Genomic DNA, 20,030 nt, shown 5'->3' on the forward strand with positions numbered 1-20,030 from the left:
TGACCTCACGATACAGCTTGAAGGTCTCAAAAGCTACTTTGTTAAAAGTATCTAGCGCGCCTTTGTTTTGAGGACAATGATTTTGTCTGAGACGTAGGACTGGCTTTGGTTATGTCTTTGTATTGTTTGTGCCTGACACCAAATTCACTAAACATGAAGCGCTGTGGATCCATTCCCGAGCGGTCCGTCTTCAACAGTCGTTCAACGATCCCAAATTTCCTTCCGTATCGCGAATGTCCACGATGAGGGCGTTCAAGACGCGGAAAATCTCCAGGTCCGTTCGAACGTACTGCTTATACGTCGCCCTGGGTACCGTCTTCGTCATCATCTGCAATGCAGACGCCTTTCGGTTTCGAACATCTTCAACGAAATTTCCCATTCCCTCTCAAGAAACATCATGGCTGTCGAAAAAAGCCAATATATATGGGAAAAACACGCGTCCAGAAGAACCTATTGGCCTTGTCAAGCCTGAAGAGCACCCCATACCGAAGTTGATACAGGAGGCTGAATCAAAGTACGAGGAAAAGCTGCAACGGCAGAGTAAGACTCTGGGAGATGCAGTGGCAGAGTACAAAAGACGGTATCGACGGGAACCGCCCAAGGGCTTCGACGAGTGGTGGGATTTCGCGCAAAAGTACGAAGTGAAGATGGTAGATGAGTACGATGGGTTGATGGAGGATTTGGCTCCATTTTCCGAGCTTTCTGGTGAAGAAGTACGCCGTCGTGCTGCCCAGGTTAGTTTCTTATATCCCGACCACGACTGTTGTTCACTCTCATCTTCAAGGCTGGTCAACTGCCATCAATTGATTTGCTTCGCATCAAGGGCGGGAAGGTCACGATTGAAAATAATCATGGAGGGTTCAAGGACTCAGAAGTCAGTGCTCGAGCTCGTGGATTTCGTTCTATGCTTGGGAAGTTCATGAAAAAGGTGCGTGTCGATAATACTTCCAAACCCCTTCGTTTCTAAATCCCTGTCTAGCTTCCAGACATGGATTTTCCAATTAATGCTAAGGCAGAGGGCAGAGTTGTCGTTCCTTGGGAGCATCAACGTTACCCCAATCTCACGCAGCAGGATTCTTCAGGTACGTCACCCGAATCAGCCCTTCCACCCCATTAACACCACCTTAACAGGTGGAATTGACTCAATGCTGGGCGGGAAGTTCAAGCCAGATTGGGGTTCAGACGGCAACGTCTGGGACTCGTGGCGTCGAACGTGTTCTCCAGACAGCCCCGCTCGCCGTCTTTATTTCTCTATGCGGAATCAAGCCATCTCACATGGGAAAAACTACTTGGCCTCCGTTGCGCCAAGTCGTGGTTACGATTTTGGCTTCTCACCAACCACGTCTTCTGCTGTCAATTACTGCGATGAACCCCATTCACACGTCCTTCAAGGCCACTTTTTCTCCGACTGGCGAACATTACCAGCGCTATACCCGATATTCAGTCCAGCCAAGGCCAGAGGATTTCTCGATATCAGAATACCCAGTCATTATTATTACGGAAGCACGAAAGGTTATACCTATGGTTGGGACTTTGACAAGAAGGTGCTGGTCGAGGTGGACGCTATGGAAGTTCCATGGGAAGACAAAATCGACAAGATTTTCTGGAGGGGTGCGACCACGGGAGGCGGAAACCACCCACCCGGCTTCACGCCCCAGTTTCAAAGGCACAGGTGCGTTCCTCACAGCTGTGTAAAAGTGCACATCTCCTAACTCTCTTTTCAGATTTCTTCGAATGGCCTCAGATAAATCAGAAACTAACCGCACAGTCCTCGCTACAAAACCTAATTCTACGGGTTTCGTTCCTGTTTCCGTTCCAGTTGGCCAGCTGAACGAGGAGATTATGGACACTGCTTTTGTCAAAGTAGCAGGACAATATCCTGGCGGCCTTTCAGCACTGATGACTGCACACCGCTTCGCGAACCCCGTCCCACTGGGAAAACATTGGTCATACAAGTACCTGGTCGATATGGACGGGATGAGCTACAGCGGCAGGTTTCTCGCCTTCCTCGCTAGTGACAGCGTGCCTCTCAAAGCCACCGTGTATGACGAGTTCTTCTCTGATTGGATTCAGCCCTGGTACGCACAGGTCCTCTACCTACGATGAGAAGCTTATCAGCATGGCAGGTATCACTTCATTCCTTTGTCACCATCATACCAAGAAGTTTACAACATCTACACGTACTTCTCTGGGCCGACTTCGGCTGTTTTCAAAGCAGCGAACTTTACAGACGTGGCTATCCCCTCTCCTCACCAGAAGCGGACACCCCCACTGGAGGGCGACGAGCATTTGCGTCGGATCGCCACTGCCGGAAAGCGGTGGAAGAAAACCATTGGTCGGACATTGGATATGGAGGGTGAGCCACTCGTTTCGACTTGGTGTTTTGAGGCTGACTTTACCCACAACAATCTAGTCTACGTCTACCGACTATGCTTAGAGTGGGCTCGACTCTGGGCAGATGACCGCGACTCCATGAATTTCAGCCTCCCGTAGACGTTTTGTGCAACTGATCTTGTTAGACTAGCAAGTCCGCGATATGCTCTTGGATCTGCGGACGCTACATTGTTGTATTATTATCATTATTCCCATCGTTGCTACCACGTACATGTAAATAAATACCCGCTAATCCGAGATTTTGGTGACTGACGAGGTGTCGGTCATCGGGCGTATTGATCAGAAGATGCGCTTTTAACAAGGTCACTCAAGAGGTCCTTCTTGTCCATGTGGTCGGTCTTCTTTCTTTCAACACGCCATTCTGAATCCTTTGTTCATACATGAGGACAAGGCGCTCTGATGACAATGAGCCCGGTGGTGCCACTGGATGATCTTGCTATATAGACCGAACGAAAAATTCCCAGTCTGCGAACCACAACACGTCCGAACTTCGAACTACAGTTACATTCAGTCAATCAACGCCACTCCCGCTTCCAGTCAGTCTAAATCCGATCCTAACTTCCTCTCCATCTTGACTGACGTTGCCGACGCAGGAAACGACATGGACCCTTCTCCGAGCCAGACTGCCTTGATGCGTAAAGTCGAAGGGCTCTTGGAAGTGAACAAGAATCTGGACCACAGCACCATGATTCCCTATTACAAGGCCGTCGTCTCTCCAATTCGGTGCATACCAACGGAGATTTGGGCCATGATCTTTGTGGAGTGCCTCCGCTATGAGAATCGACTTTACATAGAGGTCGTGCGAGATGAAGCCCCTCTTAACGTAGCGGGGGTGTGTAAACGTTGGCGTGCAATCGCTCTTTCAACGCCTTTCCTTTGGAGTTCCATATGGATCACCCGGTCTCCATCCCTCGACAGTTCATACCCACGCAGAGAGCTGGTCTCTTTGTGGCTTGCTCGATCAGCTCCGTGCCCGATCTCCTTCTCGTTTACCATTGACATGCAGGGCGATTTACCAGCCGTGCAGGACCTTTATGCAGGAAATAAACAAAATTCTCCTGATCAGGAAGCCCTCGTGGGAGAACTGCTCAGTTGTATGTCACGCTGGAAATCTGTCCAGTTCGCTTTGCCTTTCCTCAATGGCTATGATATCGAGGCAGGAGCACCATTGTTGGAGAGAGTCAAGGTGATCAAGGATGTGGTCCAATCTTGGAGCACCTTTGACCCATTCATTCACCGAATATGGGAGGACGCCCCGCGACTACGTATTTTCTCGTTATGCGACGATACTGACTGGAGCATTCGTTACGAAAAAGACTTGTTGCCAGTGCCTATCAGACTTACCGAGCTCGACATTGACTTTGATTATCCCCTGATACTGTGCTGGCTAGTTTTCCACGAGTCGCCTGAATTGACGACGTGTAATTTGGGGCGATTTTGCGGCATCGAAGACTCATGCGCGACTCTCCCTCCAGTTTTCCTTCCCCAGCTACATTCCCTAACGGTGACGAGTACAATTCAACTCTTCGACGAAGGAGAAACGTTGAAGCTGACGAAGGTGCTGTCCTTGATTACTGCACCCAATCTTAAAACGTTTGGGATGTATTGGGACAACGGTTATCTGCATGAACCTCTCATGTCATTCCTCGCCCGATCGGCCTGTGCCCTGACAGAGCTTTTCATTTTCACCGTGCCCATTCCAAAGAGGGAGATGAAAGAGGTTCTCGAAGCGATAAGCGGGTCCATCAAAGTCCTAAAAGTGGATGTTGGAATGACAGGCACCCCGTTCGGAAAGGATTTGTTGCGGTCGCTTACTTGGAGAGGCCCCGACGAGAAATTCCTATGCCCTAATTTAGAACGGATCTTATTTGGCCGCTCCGTTATCGGTAAGAGAAACAGTCTTTTCATACGAATGGTCGAATCCAGGTGGCACGTGGACAATGGTAGGGTTCGTTTGGACGAGGTTGAAATCTATTCCTCGCGTAAACTGGGTCCACCGCCAGGCTTTGATCAGCTCGAAGTATATCAGAGGGAGGGTCTCAAATTACACGTGGATTATGACTGGGACACTGAGATCAAAAGTGATATGGAGGGCGGAGACACAGAGTAGGGTGACGATACAGAGGAGAGGACCAGTTTAAGGGGGAAGGACTCGACTCGAGGGGTGACCATGTTACTTCACTGAATAAAGTCTATCAGCTTCATAATGTCGGCAGGGAGTTAATTGATCGTAAGCGCATATGTGTCTCTCATTGCTCTGGCGAGGCCCTTTCTAGCTCTTGAAATTTGCTTAGTGGGCTCACTGCCGCCTGCGACCACTAGTGGCATTGAATAAAGAGGACCACGGCTGATGATCGAGAGTATTGCATCCGCAATGCAACCGAAAGGGTCAAGTAGAAATAGCTGAACGAATAGATTGTTTCCCGGCCGTCCCTCTAACGGATTCGAAACAAAGGGGTGCAGTCTTTGTTGCCTAGAATAAGCGCAATTCTTTGATTGTGAGTCATCTCGTAATCGGGGAAATCCTTCATGCGTCGAGGATCCATTGTCGCTTTGCAGTGCCACTGAAGCCCGGTACTGAAATATAAGAACAACCAACCAGTCAATCATTGGATCCCCCAAGACAAACCATGACCATGTCGAACGACACCCAATCAGCTAACGCCACTTGCGCCACCAATGAGACCGAACCCAATATCAACCCTGATCTCCTCCCCATCTTGAACTACGTTGCTGAAATTCTCAACGCAGGCAACGACATAGACCCTTCGCCGAACCAGGCTGCCTTGATGCAGAAGATTGTAGGGCTCTTGGAGGCGAAAAAGACTCTGAGCCACGCCCCAGGTTCTTTGATAATGCGATGCAAGGCCGTCCTCTCTCCAATCCGACGTGTACCAACGGAAATCTGGAGTATGATCTTTTTGATGGTTCTCATCGCCGATGAAGACGAGGTGCACGAAGACTTTTTCGTAGAGGCCAGAAAAGACGAAGCTCCTCTCAACGTAGCTGGGGTATGTCAACGTTGGCGTGCGATCGCACTTTCGACACCTGCGCTCTGGAGGTCCTTAGAAATCACCCGGACTGCTGATCTGCGCAGCTCCTATCCACACCCCGAGTTGGCCATCCTGTGGGTAGCCCGGTCTGCGCCCCACCCGATCTCCTTCTCACTCGATACCAAGGCGGATGGCCTTTTCACCTGGCGGGATCTTGAGGACTTCCATGAACCTAAACGAAATTTTCCTCTCGTTCAACTTCTCGTAGTTGAACTGCTGATGTGCATGCCACGCTGGAAAACGGTTCGTCTCGCCTTGCCTTTCCTCAATGGCCATGATTTCCCTATACCTGAAACGGGCACACCGTTGTTAGAGAGCCTCAAGGTGACCAGGAGAGCGAACCAGTCGTGGACGAGGATCGACCAGTTCATTCATCGGATATGGGCGAATGCTCCGCGTCTGCGTAGGTTCAACATGAACGACGAGACTGAATGCGGTCGTGGCGATAAAACTTTGATGCCACTGCCATCCGGCCTGACCGAGCTCAGACTTGAGTATGATCTGTGACTTTGGAAAGTAACAAAGGGAATCGTATCTGACGAATGTCCTGAACTTGATAACTGCCCCTAATCTCCAAAGGTTTGTAATGCAGTGGGACAACGCCTATGAACATGAACCTTTGGTATCTTTCGTTGCCCGATCAGCCTGCGCGCTGACAGAACTTTTCATTAACAATATACCGATTTCCCAAAGGGAATTGGAAGAGGTGCTCAATTTGATGAGCGGGTCCATCAATTTCCTGCAGATGGAAGGATGTTTCAGTTTTAGAGGGCCCCCGCTTAGAAAACGTTTATTGCAATTACTTACTTGGAGAGGCCACAATGAGGCATTCCTCTGCCCAAACCTAGAAAGTATATCAGTTGATTCCTCATTCATTGGCAAAAGATATGGTCTCCTCACAACAATGGTCGAGTCGAGATGGCATACAGGCGACGGTAGAACTCAAATGACAAAGGTTGCAATCACCATCCCAAAGAAAGATAAAGCATCCTTGGATCAGCTGAAGAGACTAAGAAACGAGGGTCTCTCAGTCGTAGTGAAGTTCGGGATTGAAGAGACTCAGCAGAGGAACGTTGAAGACACGGACGACGGAGACACGGACGACGAAGACACATCGAGCGGATACTTGGAGAACGAAGAAACAGGGCATGGCGAAGACACGGAAGAGCTGTTATGAGGGACCGTGGAAGACGTTATAGGATAAACCAATTCATTTGAAGTGGAAGCGGAAATGGTACACAATACGTATATATACTAGAGGGGTCAATCAGCGTTGGAAATGAGGCGAGGCATAAATCGCACCCACCTAGCCTATGCCTGTTTCTTGCTCTTTTCTAGGTATCTCGCGTTCACCGCCACGAAGTGGTACCCAACGACAGTGACCATGGCCAGCAGCCCGAGAGAATTAGCCAGATTGTAAAGAGTGTTGTGTGAAATCATCCTAGATGAAGAATACGTCAGTAAAGCCTAAGATAAATAGTGAAGATGAGGGTCCTGACAGGAGAGAACGTGGTGTGAGACCAGGTTGAGGCTGTCGTGGACGGTGGGATGATGCGCTTTATTTGTTTCTTGTTTGCATGTCACGGATGAGAACGGACTTGCGGCTTCACAGCAAAAACTCAACTCTCCTCCGCTAGCCATCATGAAGCCCACTGCTGCCCGTCTAAGTGATATGCCCGGACGTAAGTATCCTGTATACTCTGGCCAGAGCGTTCTAATGACCCTTTTCATTTCCAGCCAAGGTATACGTGAGCAATTCTCGTTGTGGATTTTTTCAACGCGCCTCAGTCGTCTGTTATAGAGCCTTTGGTGGGGTGACAAGTCTGGTGGAGTCCGACTAAAGGGAATCACTCAATATAGTGCGTAACTATCTCCTACACCACTTACTCATTGTTGACGGTCACCCGTCAGCTCTTTCCCCATATCAAGTGAAAGCTGCTCCTCATTGGCTCCGCCACTACCTCTTCAATGGCTACCGCCGCCTCTCCGGCGAGTTGTTCTTCTTCGGTGTCCCCTTCGTCCTGGGTATGTTACTGTTGTTATTACCTTGTTACTGTGATGGTAACCCTGTCCATTAAGGCTACAGTGTCTACGCATGGGCGAAGCGCGTTGATGAATACCAGAACAGCAAAGCTGGACACATTGCGGCTGGTGTACATCACTAATGGGCAGATTAGTACCTTGTGGATTAGAACCCTAGAAAATCACATCTTTAATTTGGCGACCAGGGCAAGCAGCATCGGCACATTGTCGCCTTATCCAATCAAACTTCACCATGCACTCAATTGATCTTTTTCGTCTTTGTACCCCAGGCGCGCTCGCCAGCTCAGCAACAGAACACTCATCACTCCCTTCACATCATCGGCTTTAAGGGCACAACCAGTGATGCATGTGTGGAAAGCTTGATGTTTACTGGGAGGTTTTATCACTAACTTCCCTCAACGAATGTAAAGTGCCACCCTTACATCGCCAAACTATCTTCCGCATTGACCAAGAGTCCACATCTTTGGACTCGCATATGAGTGAACCGGAGGCAACATTTTTTTTCTTACTTGCGGATACACGTCAGACATCAAGGTACCTATGAACATCGTCGGGATAGCAATAACGCGGTATGGCGTTTCCTAGGACTAGAACAAGAAGCAGGGGGCAGATACAGCCTTTGAGCTCTAGCACATTGGTGTCATCGACTGCAGCATCTAGCGCGTCCAGCGTTACGAACTGAGCAGATTTTCTCCGCAGCGTCTCCCAGACCAACCTGTGAGCATGTTATCCAGGCTGAAATTTCAAAGCTCGTGAACGCATTTTACGTTCTGGATGTGCTGCAAATATGGCCTGAACATCGCAATCATAAGAAGAAGAATGTCAAAATCTAGCAGGGGGAAGTAGCCACCCTGATAAGATGTCTTGCAACGGCCAGGGCTTCATAACGTTTTGAGCACATGTCACTTCAAGTGAATCTGCACCCCCCTGAAATGGCTACCACACGGAGAGACCGTGAAAAGCCCCAGATTTCGCAGATACTGTGGAACCTCCTCCAGTTTGAGTCCAGTTTTTACAAGCCACCCTTGTCATGGCTCAGAGGCCTTAGAGACCACCTGTTCAAGTTTAGGCCCTAGTAATCCAAGGCTTTTCCTTCGGTTCGGAGGAAGTGGAACCCATAAGGGCCATTCGTGAACAACATGCCAGTGAGTAGACCCGCTTTCAGCCGAAGGTAAAGGACTGCGGATAGAAATATCGTTTTTCTTGAGAGCGGTGACGATAACCATGGACGTGCCAATGTCTGTTTCCCTCGCACCAGAAAATATTTTTGAGCACGTTTATCTATCGACTTTTCTGCCCCGCGTCCAGAATGGGCCCCTTTCCAAGTGCGGAAAACCCTCCGCGAGTTTCATAAATGTTCAGAGCTCGCGACGCATCGGAAAGGTCGATCTGTTGAAGGATGAGAGAGGTGATGAGATGGATAATCCCTTTTCCTTTGGAGCTTTCCAGACGACTAGCTTCAGGTCAATCCCTTTCGTGTGGACGCCCGTTCGCACTGGGAAGGTCTGTCCCTCCAAAACCGGCGAGAAACAAGGGGTGGCCGGAAATTGTCACAAAGCAGTAGTCTCCAAGGTGCATCATCGAGGGAAGCGCGCAGGAAGAAGCAGGAACTCGAGGTCCAGACAAGCTTGTGCAGTGGCAAAATTTCACCTTGATGACATGACCGCGGGCGGTTTTTCTTGATTTTTGGTCGAGAACTATAGAATTTTGTTGAAATCTTGCACGTTCATCGTCGCGTCGGGATCGTCAGCTTCGAGAAAATAGTGCAGTTTGTGCTAGTGAAGTTTTGGCACTTCGCAGATGGTGAGACCGTCGGAGGGGAAGCGAGTTGTTTAGTTGAGACGGTGAAAAATTGACGTTGACTTTCGGAGCCGGGAAAGCTTGGGGTGCAGTACGTAGAGGTCGAGCCTACAGAGTGTACTTTGAGCCGTTCCCAAGCCGTTCCGAGAAGTTACAACCTGCAACTTGGGAGGTTTGACTCAGCAGAGGTGAAGCAAGGGTGAAGCTCGCCTAACCACATGACTTATGTAATCCAACCCCGCAAACTGAACAAAATACGAGACCACTTTCGCACCCTCCTCAAATTCTGAATAGTTATTGTCCCCTTCGGGGTGACATACGAAAAAATTGGAACGATACAGAGAAGATTAGCATGGCCCCTGCACAAGGATGACACGCTTTCCCGGAGTGGTAGACCTACGGGTCTCAATATTTATTTTGTTCCCCTCATGAATATGTAGATTCTTTTGTCATGCATAGAGTTTGATCTTCTTTCCGATCGAGCTAGCATTATAACCGATGGAAGTGTACATAGACGATGGATGGCAGTTTAAAGTTTGGGCCAACACTTTGCCGCTACGTTCGTGAAGGAAAAAAGCCTGCCAGGGGGAACAAAATTACACCCTTCAGATTTCAATTATGTTCCATGATATAATTTGAGTCTGATGCTGTCCAATTGAGCCAGGCAGGCTTTACAATGTTTAAAAAAAAGCTCCTCTCACACCACGCAAGCCTTTCGTATGGATTTGTAACTCATTAGACTGGTAATTGATACAAGTTTAACTAATTAGTTTGTCGTGGTGAACCCCATGTCAAGGGCACCTCACTTGAATTCATGAAAAGAATTACCTACCGCAAGACTTGAACTCGCACCCTCAGTTTTATGAGTCTGATGCTCTATCCATTTGAGCTAGGCAGGCTTCGCAGTATATCGAAGCTCACCTCACAGACATTAAGGTGTTGTGCATTAATATTGATTGAACCCATCTGTTTGTAGAGCAGCTCTTCCAGCAAAAGAATGATATGATACTTCGAACCGTCATCCCATCTACTTATTCTACATTTGTATCTACCACACCAGCACAAACTCATCGACGTCGTCTTTCAGCAGCTCGCGCAGCCCTCCTCCTCCTCGTCTGCACTTCCCTGTCCTCCTCCTCCTCCTCTTCTTCGTCCTCGTCATTATCAAAATCCAATTCATCCAGCGCAGCAGCCGCATCCTCCACCGCTATCTCCCCTTCCTCCTCCTCCTCGTCTTCACTAGCTTCTACGCGCCGAGCAGCACGACGACGGGTAGGAGGTACTCGGACGGGAGTTTCATCTTCCTCTTCATCCTCCTCATCGCTGAGGATAACAATTGGCTGAGCGCGGGTGTTGGTTCGGGTGCTTCCCCCTGCTCGTGCGCTTGCCCTGCTTCCCTCAGCTCCTGCACGGCTCCCTCCAGCTCCCGATCCTCCCCAACCCCGTAACCCAGAACGCGCTTCACCCCTCGTCTCCCTCAACCTAGCAAGCGTAGCCATAACCTCCTCATCAACCAAATCAATAACCTCCGAATCATCAATAAACCCATCATCATCCTCGTCAGTGACATCTTCAGCTTCATCATCCGTATCATTTCCGACACGCGCGTCTTCCTCATCCGTAAAGTCGGCATAGATCCTCGGAGACCCAGGTCCAAGTCCTCTTATCTGTGCAGCAGGTATGCCTCCTACACCAGGACCATGAAACGGAGCCCACCCTTCATCCCCATCATCCATTAACCACCCATTCTGATTCTCATTTCCAGGCTCCTCGCGCTCCTCATCCCCCTCCGAGTCCGTCAACCCCAAACGTCGTCCAAACATCACATCGTCTTCGCCAATAGGCGGCAAATCAGCAACACGGAACTGACCACCCCGACCAGCACCAAACAAGGCGTCCCGGTACCCCTCGATCTCTTCAAGACGATCAAGATACTCTTCATTGTCCGCCATCAACATCTCCTCGTGCATCCCATCTTCATCATCATCTTCGTCATCATCACGAGCAATATCGTTCACGGTGCGTAACAAGAGTTGGCGAAGTGCACGGCGGCGGTGTCGTCGTAAGTTCCCACCGTCTCCATCCCCATCTTCGTCGTCTTCATCATCGTCATCGTCATCCTCGTCTCGATGCCCAGGATACTCCCTCCCACATCTCGAACAAATCCCACCCCAAATCTCATGCATACAATCCAAACACCGATAAATACCCCCGTCTTCTTCGTCCCACCAACCCACTTCCTCTCGATCGCGTTCTTCTTGGGGTGCTGCGTTGCCCCCAAGACCACCAAGAAGCCCATAAAAATCACCCTGGCCCATAAACCCATGTCCATGAGTGCGATGTTCAGCCAGAAAGATGTTTTTCCACGGATCAGCGTTGGCTGGGTTTGCATTTCCAATGTCATCAGTCGAGGACCCAGCTATGGGTAAGGGTGCAGGCAAATCGACGAGCGCGCTCCGGACTAGGGCACCGACCATGCCTTTTACGCCAAATACTTCGACTGGACGAGCGGTTACGACGGCACGGCATAGGGGGCAAGTTTTACGTTTGTAGACATGCTGGTTGCGGCGAAGGCCGTTAAGAAGGTGGGTGACTTCCTGTTCTGGGTTTTCTTGGCCAGCTTCAGGGGGCGCTGCAGCAGCAGCAGCTGGTTCTAGATTTTGGTTCTGGGTGGGGTGATCTGGGGTGGCCGTGAACCAGCGGACAAGGCATCCATAGCAGGTAATGTGCCCGCATGGAGCGAGCGCGTATGGTTTGTGTAGGAGGTCCAAGCAGATTTGGCAGGTCAAAGATTGTTGGACGTGAGTAAGGTGTGTTTGATGGCGTTCGAGCAGCTGGAAAGGGGAAAAAGTTGTAAGAGGTGGATAGAGCGATGATGACAAGAGACTGACGTGTCGTTGTGTGGCCAACTGTTCTTTGAGACGGGCTATTTCTTGGGCGTCTGAATTGGATGTGATTCTTGGAAGCACAGCTGGTGGTTGGTCTTTCTCCACATTGTCAGGCTGTGGAGTCGGTGTGGGTGATTTTGCCTTTTCCTTTCCTTTGTTTAATGACTATATGCGCGTAAGTTGAGTAGAGGGAGGCATGAAAGTGAGACGCACAGTTGGAGCAGGGTCATCGCCATTGCGCTCCATCGAGTCAGACACGGCAAAGGTGGCCTGTGCATTGACCGACTGGGTAGATGCAGGACATGAGGGCACCGGGGCGACGCTCCTCGATGGAGAGCGGGTGCGACTCGGACTCATAACAACAACGGAAGTCTTTTTTTGTTTCCTCCTCCTTTTCTTTCTCTTGTCTTTAGTCGAGGTTGGATCAACTTTGAGCTTCTTTGCATCTCTAGTATCGTCGAGTGCCTCCGTGTCCGAGGCTGCCCCCGCCTCTGCCCTCCTCTTTTGAGTGTGATTTATGAGAGATGGGCCAGGCGTAGGTTGACGCGACGACATGACGGGAGGGAAAAGAGAAGTGACAGTTCACACGGGTACGCGACCACAGACACAAATAGCGATAATTACTGTGTGAAATTTAAAATAGTATTTTGTAATAGTCCGATGTCGGCAAATTGAGGGTAGACGCCCCCTGTTGCATATGTATTCATGTCCTTTCTTGGTCCTTTCTCTGATTTTTTCTGTATGTACTCATTCTTGTTTCTAAAACCCGTTCGCACCCAATCCAATGGTAAGAGTTAAAAGCGGTCTTTAGACCAAGTACAAATTCAAATTCTGCCATATAGTCTTACCCGCCACTCTGAAAGACAGCTCTTAAACAAGAACCCTCGCCACTTCCCGTGCATATAATGTTCGGCATGCAATATCGGTGTTTGCCCGGATCCCTGTTGCTATGTATTCATGTCTCCTCTTTACCTTTGGGGGCTTGTACTTGCCACGCGCAGTTCGCGCGCAGTGATGGCCCGCACCAACAAGTCGAGAAGACGTTGAACAGCAGATACATGTGACTTTTTGCCAACTTTTTGCTTATAATTTCTCTGCACCTTGATCCAGAAATTGAGAGGTCCCCGCCTGCAATTTCAAATCGGTCGGAGTCAAAAAGTTTTGTTCTTATGTAAAATAAGCTTACAAAAAAGACATCCGCATTTGCACATAATTAAGTTCTATATATGGACATAAGCATCCGCCGATGAGCCACTAATAAACGCGAGTGTGAACATTACTTTGATGGTCTCAAAGAAACAAGACGTGCGGAGCAATATACCACTTCTCAAATACCACCAAGATACCCCCAATTTTCCCCAATCATGAGCTCACCGTCCGTCGCGACGCGCAAACCAGATGACACGACGATCATCGATGACTTTGCCTCCAACGCCGTCTTCAAACCCCTTCTCCTCCATCCCCCATCCACCAAAGGGGAAAAGGACCATTCTCCCTCTCGAAGTCGCTCGCCGTTCGGCCGACGCGCATACCATGAAGACCAACCATACCCCCTTCCCCATTCCCCGCTCCTCCTACCCTCCGAATCAAAAGACAGCCTCATACCTTCCTACTACCTCTCCTCCTCCCCCAAATCACCAGTCCTCCTTCTGGACGTCAAGTCGCGCCCTTCAAAAGGCAAGAAACGAACAGACTCAGCCGCACTCTGGCTAGGCATCTACTTCATGCTCAACCTCACCTTAACCCTCTACAACAAATCCGTGCTCATCCACTTTCCCTTCCCATACACCCTCACGGCCCTGCACGCCTTCTGCGGCTCCATAGGCACCACCATCCTCTTGCACTGGAACAGGCTTTCCCACCCCGGTGCCCTCCTAGCCGCCTTCTTCACAGGTGGTCGTCCCCTCAGCTCATCCAACACCACATCCACCCTCCCAGCCCCACTCAACCGTCGCGAGAAATTCGTGTTGTTTTTGTTTAGCATCTTGTACACCGTCAACATCGTCGTCAGTAACGCTTCCTTGAAATTGGTCACTGTACCCGTACGTTCCCTCCTTCCTTCCTTATCCCAACCTATTGACCCCCAGACAGTTCCACCAAGTCGTACGCGGCTCCGCACCGCTATTCACTATCTTTCTCTCTGCCGTTCTCCTAGGCAAACACAGCAGCCGCGCAAAGCTCGTATCCCTCATCCCCGTAGTCGCAGGTCTAGGCTTCGCGTACGTTGCTCCCTCTTTCCCCCTCTCTTCCCCAAAACTAACACTCAAACATTTTTTTACAGAACCTACGGCGACTACTACTTCACACCATGGGGCTTCTTCCTAACACTCCTCGGCACAGTCCTAGCAGCGCTAAAAACAATCCTCACAAACCTCCTCCAAACGCCGTTCATACCCTCCCCAGCTTCCTCACCCACCACCACGAGCTTCGCAGAATCACTAGCGAACATAACACGCTCCCGCCGCTCTTCCACCTGCTCGGGAAAACAACTCCAACTTCCCTCAGGACCCACCTCCTCCTCCACCCTTCTTCCAACGCTGTCATTACCCCCACTGCACCTCTTATACCTCCTCTCCCCTTTAGCTTTCATGCAAACGACGCTCTTGGCGTATGTTACGGGCGAGCTGGATAGTGTGTGGATACACCTCTCCACACCTCCTCCCTCTTCCGCCGAGGTGGTAAACGCAAATGCAAATGCGAGGATGATGGCGGTGGGCGTGTCGTGTTCATGGTTGTTACTTAATGGCGTTCTGGCGTTTTTCTTGAATGTTGTGAGCTTTAATGCGAATAGACGGGTTGGCCCGTTGGGGATGGGTGTTGCTTGTACGTGGGTTTCTTTTCTCTTATTTTTGGGTTTTGAGTTGGGATTCTTTCGAATTTTTTTCCATCCTCCTCCTCACTTTTTTTTCGTTTTCTTGGTGGCTTCGTCTGCCTCGTCGATTTCCTTGGCCCCCCCTTTTCCCTCCTTACTTCTTCTGGTTCTTTCCTTACTTTCCCCGCATGACACTAACATTCTTTTTTTGCTATCACACAGCGAACGTGAAACAAGTACTAGCCGTACTACTATCCGTCACCCTCTTCCAACTCACCATCACACCAACCAACGGACTCGGCATCGGCCTCACGCTGCTTGGTGGGGCGTGGTATACCTCTGTTGAGCTGCAGGAGCGGAAGCGGCGTATGCATCTTCCCTGATTTAGACCTACACACCAAATCCGACCTTCTCCTCCCAAATTCGACTTTGATTGCGATCGTCCGCGAATCTGAATCTCTCACTCCCTCTCTCTCTGTAGGGTTATTTCAAACGAACAAGAAAGAAAACAGGTTTCAAGTTCCAAAGTACAACGCGCTCCTCGCTTGCTTTCTTTGTCTCCCCCCGGGTCCTCCTCTTCCGAGACACTGTCATTCGTTCCCCTCTTGTTCTGAACATTCATGGACATTGAAACTTATTGTAGCACCAGTAGAAGCACCAAACACCAGCATCATCAGCATTGTTCATTGTTGTATCATTACTTTTTAGACATTAGAAGTCGTAGAGCATCTTGCCCACTCTTTTTCATACCAATACCAGTACCATACCACTGTATCACCAACCCACCCTGCAGAGCAGCTTGTACGTAGTAACTTTATAGATATGTATATATTTGACTTTCATGCATATACTTGGACTTCTCGAGCGGATCTCATGATCATGAATGATTAATGATTAATGAGCGCTTGGGATTCACTTGAACAAGGCGTAAAAGAATCTCATTATCGTCCAGAACTGTACTTGTCACAAATCCTGCCTTTTCACAAGGTGCCATACAAGTTCCATACAAGTTTGGGAAAGACAATATCGAGTAGTGGATCTCTGTGAAATCTCTAATCCAAATCCGTTTGGTCATCGTGGTTTCAGATAATCGCCTTCAAGGAAGAACCATTCCACCAGTTGGTCTTCTTTGTCCCAGCCAGAGGTGTCAGCTAGTGGCATTCAGGCTTGCATAATCAGCTCGTGAGTAGTGCCACCACGGGGCGGACCATCTTCAGAAGATGATTCCCTTCAATCCTCCGACGCCACCGAAAAAAGGGTCCACCGCGGACTCGCCCAGTTCCTTGGAACCCTCGCCGACGTCACTAAGTGTATATCAGCTTTATACCTGCCACAGCTACTCTCAAAGAAGACGGCCGACGCTCGCTAAAATCGAAATCATCTCCATCTACGTGGCGATTCATGACCACACACTGCGAGGTAGAGTGTGCCGTCCGCCGTAAGACGATGGGCTAGTTTGGAAACCTGTTCAAGGTAAACCACCAGAAAATCATGAAGGTTGTCGAGAGTTGAACCCTCGTAAACCTCTTCAAACTTTGGTAATAAGTATTCGATCAGAGGGGAAATGCAAACCCCTCCCATGCCGAGCGGAAGTCTTCAGCGCATAAGTAGCCAGAAGCTGTTCTCGTCTGGACAGTTGAGCATCATGATAAAGTCAAGCAGATGTCGGTAGTTTTTGTCGGAGGTTAGGATACCACAAGCATAGCGCCGATATTGTTGGCTGAGGAGCAGGATATGCGATAGGCCAATGACAGGATCTTCTGGAGAGGGACGAAGATATAAAAGTGTAATCGCGAGGCACGAAGAAGAGGGTCGTCTTGAAGAGCTGACTTTCAAGACGAAACAACGTTCAGCGTGAAGCAGAAGGAGAAGTTCGACCATGTCTTAGATTCAAGAGTTAGGCGAGGGTGTGTCACTGGACTTGATACTCAAGTAAAAGAAAACGATTATCAAAGAGGTCTGCGTAAAATCTCATCTTCCTTGAACGTCTTTTGCACCTACAAAACTGTCAGCCCAAAAAGACGCTCCACCCCAAGCCAAACGAACCTTTGCGAAGAACTCGTCATCAGCTAGCACCCGGACACCAGTGGCCGCCAATGCCTTGGACACGTCAAGACACGCGTTGTGCGCTTCGATAGTCGCGGCTGCTCTTGCGAAAGCGGGCGTATGGTTTCCTCCATTCACCTCTGTCGGGATGGCTGTGGGATGCTGAGTCTTTCGAAGAGATAGTTGAAGGTGTAGCGGAACATACCAAAGCCTGGATGAAGGGAGGGGAGTGCTAAAACCGTGATTGTTATGGAAAAGAAGACCCGAGAGATTCACGCGAACCGTAAGTCACATTCCCCTGTTGAACAGATTTTCTAATCAGAGATAGGCCAGGCCAGACAACGATGAACGCACGAAATCTGTTGAGGCACTGGCGATTCCATACTTGTAGTCAATGCTTCCATACTTGTTCAGGACGATATTTGCGACATTATCGCCTAGTTACAAAGCAATATGATCAGGATGGACAACAGTGAATAAAATGATCTTCTGCGCACCTAGGGCTCTGTTTTGGCGCACATCGTACACAGCACCAGGGAAGGTGATGGTCACTTCGCATCCTGTGGCAAGTGCCGCTGCCCTAGAGAGGGATAAGGAGATGGTGATGAAGAATCTTCAGGTCATACTCAAAACATGGTACCACGCGCTTGGCGGTCTCTTCCATCTCCTCACGTGTGGGTGCACGAATAAGGCATCTGCAAATGCGAATATTAGTCCACAAATCAGTGCATTGCTAAGCTTTGACGACGTACGAGAACTTGGAATGGTCAGGAATAACTTATGCAGGAGATTTCAGCCATAGCCAGATAAGAAGCAATCATACGTACTGTTCGGTGCCCAGTCTTTGCCTTCAAAGATGCCCTGAACCCGGTGGGTAGGTTTGAGCTGCTGACGTAGTGCGGAGATATTGTTGTACGCCAGCACCGCAGCATCGAGTGCGTTCCTTCCTTCCCAGGGAGAAAGAGCCGCATGCGCACTAAACCAGAACCATATTGAGCTGTATTGAAACAGAAGATTGGTCGTTGACGTACTTGCGTCCCTTATATTCTACTTCAATTTCCTTGAGTGCCAGACAGCTGGTGAGGCTGACTGATCCGATAGGACCAGGAGAAGGATGACACCTGGAACAAAAGATAATCAAACACTGAAATGGTTGTGAGAGAGATGGAGCACAAACATTAAACAGACATCCATTTCTTCGTAGGCACCACAATCAAGCAGCTTTACTTTACCATGACCACTCTCCTCTGCTGTTGATTCACTTTCGAGTAAGTTGGTGGAATGTGCGACAGCAAATGAAGCCATACCGGGAGTTCCAAGAAGGATGATTTTCCCAGAAATGTCGTGCTTCTCGAGAGCGGCCTTGATTGCGCATGCAACTGCGACGCCTAAAATATTGTGCTGATAAGGACAGGCGTGTGCGAAAACCCCCTAAAAAGAAAGGTTACCTGATATACCAATCAGATTATGACCACAGGCATGACCGATGCCTGGCAGAGCATCCATCTGACGGATTCGCCATTAACGTAAGACAACGGATTCTTACGTCGGAAATACCTCAGAATTGATTCCAACAGTCCTCCCACTGACTCCATGAGTAAAGGTGGCTTGCCACGCCGTTGGCAAATGAAAATGTTTCGTCACTTCAAAACCGTGCTGAGCCATAAATTCGGTATACACATCGTGTGCATAGCTGATGAGAAAAAAGTTATCAGTATCAGGAAGGAGAATACATGAACGAGGTGGACGCACAATTCTTCAAATCCGAGCTCAGGGTGCGCTAGGAACGTCCACGTCAGCCCATGCTGTCGCCGCACCACAGGTGACTCTCACCATGAATGTCGAGACTAACTGTCCTCAGCTCCTTGCTTAACTCCTTGATTTTGGCCTCAATCGTCTCGAGAATGTCGGGTCGATAGACCTCACTGGAACCTGACCTAAGAGGTGTCGGACGTTTTTTGTCTTCTGGTCGCCATAGGGTGAAAGCCGGTTCCTCTACGTGGGCGCAATGACACATGGTGGCTCAAGGTAAGCGCATTTGTGTCGGCCTTTTGTAGGTATGCATCAGATCGGGGTCTGGTATCGAGGTCTGGTATGATAACGAGGGCTGGAGCAGTAATGAAAAGGCTAGATGTAATAAGACTACAGAGAGTGATTTAGGAGTTGTTCCCTAAGAATCCCTATCAACAGTCTGATTCAACACAGCCAAGCTTCTTCCCATCATCATGCTGTTTAAGCGCGCACAGGTTGCTCCCCAACTCCAACCACCTTACCAAGAACTGACAGTGAAGAGACCACTTGCGGTACGAGGCCTAGAAAGTGAAAGGATTTCAAAAAGCTAACACTTTCTCAGAGATAATTGCTGGTTCATGCATCTCCAAAAACATCCATTCGCCTGCGTACTCCTTCTCGTCCTTTTTGTATCGTCTACTGCAGCGTGGAATTACCCACAATGCGAGTTCGATAAGGATTGTAAGACTGGCCAGATTTGCTGCTATCATCGTGGAGTGCGCGCATTCACATTTCGGTCCAGATTCAGAGCTGACCTATATCATAGACGCGTGGGCTACCGCCGGCTTTGTGCACTACGAAGAAGAAGTGCTCTCTAATGTGAGGTCCGAGGCTCTTCGACGAACTCCTACCGGCTTTTGCAACTATTTGGAGACGGACAAGTTATGGATCATTCTGCGGGTCAGAGGATGGCGACGGAAGGCTCTCAATGAAAAAGTTTGAGAGAACTTTTGGAAGTTCGGTAGGAATCGCGCCAGACTTCAACAGACACTCTAAAGCTGTTGATGCCATTTTGTTACTGTGTTAAAGACATAACTTACGTGTCAGCACAACTTGACAATGCAATACGACAAACTGCTCAATTTATGCAATAAATTTGCTCATACTTGCATTTGTGATTGAAATGTGGGTTCAAAATTTAAGACAGTTCAACAGCTGCGCTACTTCACGCCAAATTTTACGATAGCTAGCGACCTCCCAGCG

At 49.2% G+C, this 20,030-nt stretch overlaps 8 protein-coding genes across 8 annotated transcripts; 5 read left to right on the forward strand and 3 right to left on the reverse strand.

The window, feature by feature from the left end:
* Window positions 1-242: 242 nt before the first annotated feature.
* On the forward strand, window positions 243-2,493 carry LACBIDRAFT_248300 (uncharacterized protein; the record flags this gene model as incomplete). The annotated part of the gene is made up of 7 exons (XM_001878788.1): window positions 243-734; window positions 785-928; window positions 980-1,082; window positions 1,132-1,672; window positions 1,725-2,078; window positions 2,127-2,356; window positions 2,414-2,493. 7 exons carry the CDS (start codon window positions 243-245, stop codon window positions 2,491-2,493), a joined length of 1,944 nt encoding a protein of 647 aa, XP_001878823.1.
* Window positions 2,494-2,821: 328 nt separating this feature from the next.
* LACBIDRAFT_325357 (uncharacterized protein) lies at window positions 2,822-4,504 on the forward strand (the record flags this gene model as incomplete). Its single annotated transcript, XM_001878789.1, has 1 exon — window positions 2,822-4,504. The coding sequence occupies one exon, from the start codon at window positions 2,822-2,824 to the stop codon at window positions 4,502-4,504; it is 1,683 nt and encodes a 560-aa protein (XP_001878824.1).
* Window positions 4,505-5,024: 520 nt separating this feature from the next.
* On the forward strand, window positions 5,025-5,954 carry LACBIDRAFT_325358 (uncharacterized protein; the record flags this gene model as incomplete). Its single annotated transcript, XM_001878790.1, has 1 exon — window positions 5,025-5,954. The coding sequence occupies one exon, from the start codon at window positions 5,025-5,027 to the stop codon at window positions 5,952-5,954; it is 930 nt and encodes a 309-aa protein (XP_001878825.1).
* A 552-nt stretch (window positions 5,955-6,506) lies between these two features.
* LACBIDRAFT_317209 (uncharacterized protein) lies at window positions 6,507-6,887 on the reverse strand (the record flags this gene model as incomplete). Its single annotated transcript, XM_001879010.1, has 2 exons — window positions 6,507-6,701; window positions 6,765-6,887. 2 exons carry the CDS (start codon window positions 6,885-6,887, stop codon window positions 6,507-6,509), a joined length of 318 nt encoding a protein of 105 aa, XP_001879045.1.
* A 171-nt stretch (window positions 6,888-7,058) lies between these two features.
* Window positions 7,059-7,729, forward strand: LACBIDRAFT_293619 (uncharacterized protein). The gene is made up of 5 exons (XM_001878791.1): window positions 7,059-7,129; window positions 7,185-7,195; window positions 7,249-7,306; window positions 7,359-7,472; window positions 7,527-7,729. The coding sequence occupies exons 1-5, from the start codon at window positions 7,090-7,092 to the stop codon at window positions 7,610-7,612; spliced, it is 309 nt and encodes a 102-aa protein (XP_001878826.1). The 5' UTR covers window positions 7,059-7,089; the 3' UTR covers window positions 7,613-7,729.
* Window positions 7,730-10,293: 2,564 nt separating this feature from the next.
* Window positions 10,294-12,733, reverse strand: LACBIDRAFT_293620 (uncharacterized protein; the record flags this gene model as incomplete). Its single annotated transcript, XM_001879011.1, has 2 exons — window positions 10,294-12,343; window positions 12,392-12,733. The coding sequence occupies 2 exons, from the start codon at window positions 12,731-12,733 to the stop codon at window positions 10,358-10,360; spliced, it is 2,328 nt and encodes a 775-aa protein (XP_001879046.1). The 3' UTR covers window positions 10,294-10,357.
* Window positions 12,734-16,939: 4,206 nt separating this feature from the next.
* On the reverse strand, window positions 16,940-19,053 carry LACBIDRAFT_317213 (uncharacterized protein; the record flags this gene model as incomplete). The annotated part of the gene is made up of 15 exons (XM_001879012.1): window positions 16,940-16,987; window positions 17,037-17,188; window positions 17,242-17,268; window positions 17,319-17,334; window positions 17,391-17,473; window positions 17,534-17,616; window positions 17,663-17,731; window positions 17,789-17,813; window positions 17,864-18,012; window positions 18,068-18,157; window positions 18,214-18,424; window positions 18,485-18,542; window positions 18,594-18,729; window positions 18,789-18,816; window positions 18,870-19,053. 15 exons carry the CDS (start codon window positions 19,051-19,053, stop codon window positions 16,940-16,942), a joined length of 1,359 nt encoding a protein of 452 aa, XP_001879047.1.
* Window positions 19,054-19,261: 208 nt separating this feature from the next.
* LACBIDRAFT_317214 (uncharacterized protein) lies at window positions 19,262-19,769 on the forward strand (the record flags this gene model as incomplete). Its single annotated transcript, XM_001878792.1, has 3 exons — window positions 19,262-19,339; window positions 19,392-19,545; window positions 19,594-19,769. The coding sequence occupies 3 exons, from the start codon at window positions 19,262-19,264 to the stop codon at window positions 19,767-19,769; spliced, it is 408 nt and encodes a 135-aa protein (XP_001878827.1).
* Window positions 19,770-20,030: the final 261 nt, after the last annotated feature.

The sequence above is a fragment of the Laccaria bicolor genome, genomic scaffold (genome assembly GCF_000143565.1).
Source record: "Laccaria bicolor S238N-H82 LACBIscaffold_7 genomic scaffold, whole genome shotgun sequence".
Taxonomy (NCBI): domain Eukaryota; kingdom Fungi; phylum Basidiomycota; class Agaricomycetes; order Agaricales; family Hydnangiaceae; genus Laccaria; species Laccaria bicolor.

Bases quoted from the DNA above. Each gene is read 5' to 3' on its own strand.
- LACBIDRAFT_293619 (XM_001878791.1), top strand. From the start codon at position 7,090: ATGAAGCCCACTGCTGCCCGTCTAAGTGATATGCCCGGAC. The intron at 7,307-7,358 runs GTGCGTAACTAT...GTCACCCGTCAG, and splicing joins AAAGGGAATCACTCAATATA to CTCTTTCCCCATATCAAGTG. The intron at 7,473-7,526 runs GTATGTTACTGT...CTGTCCATTAAG, and splicing joins CGGTGTCCCCTTCGTCCTGG to GCTACAGTGTCTACGCATGG.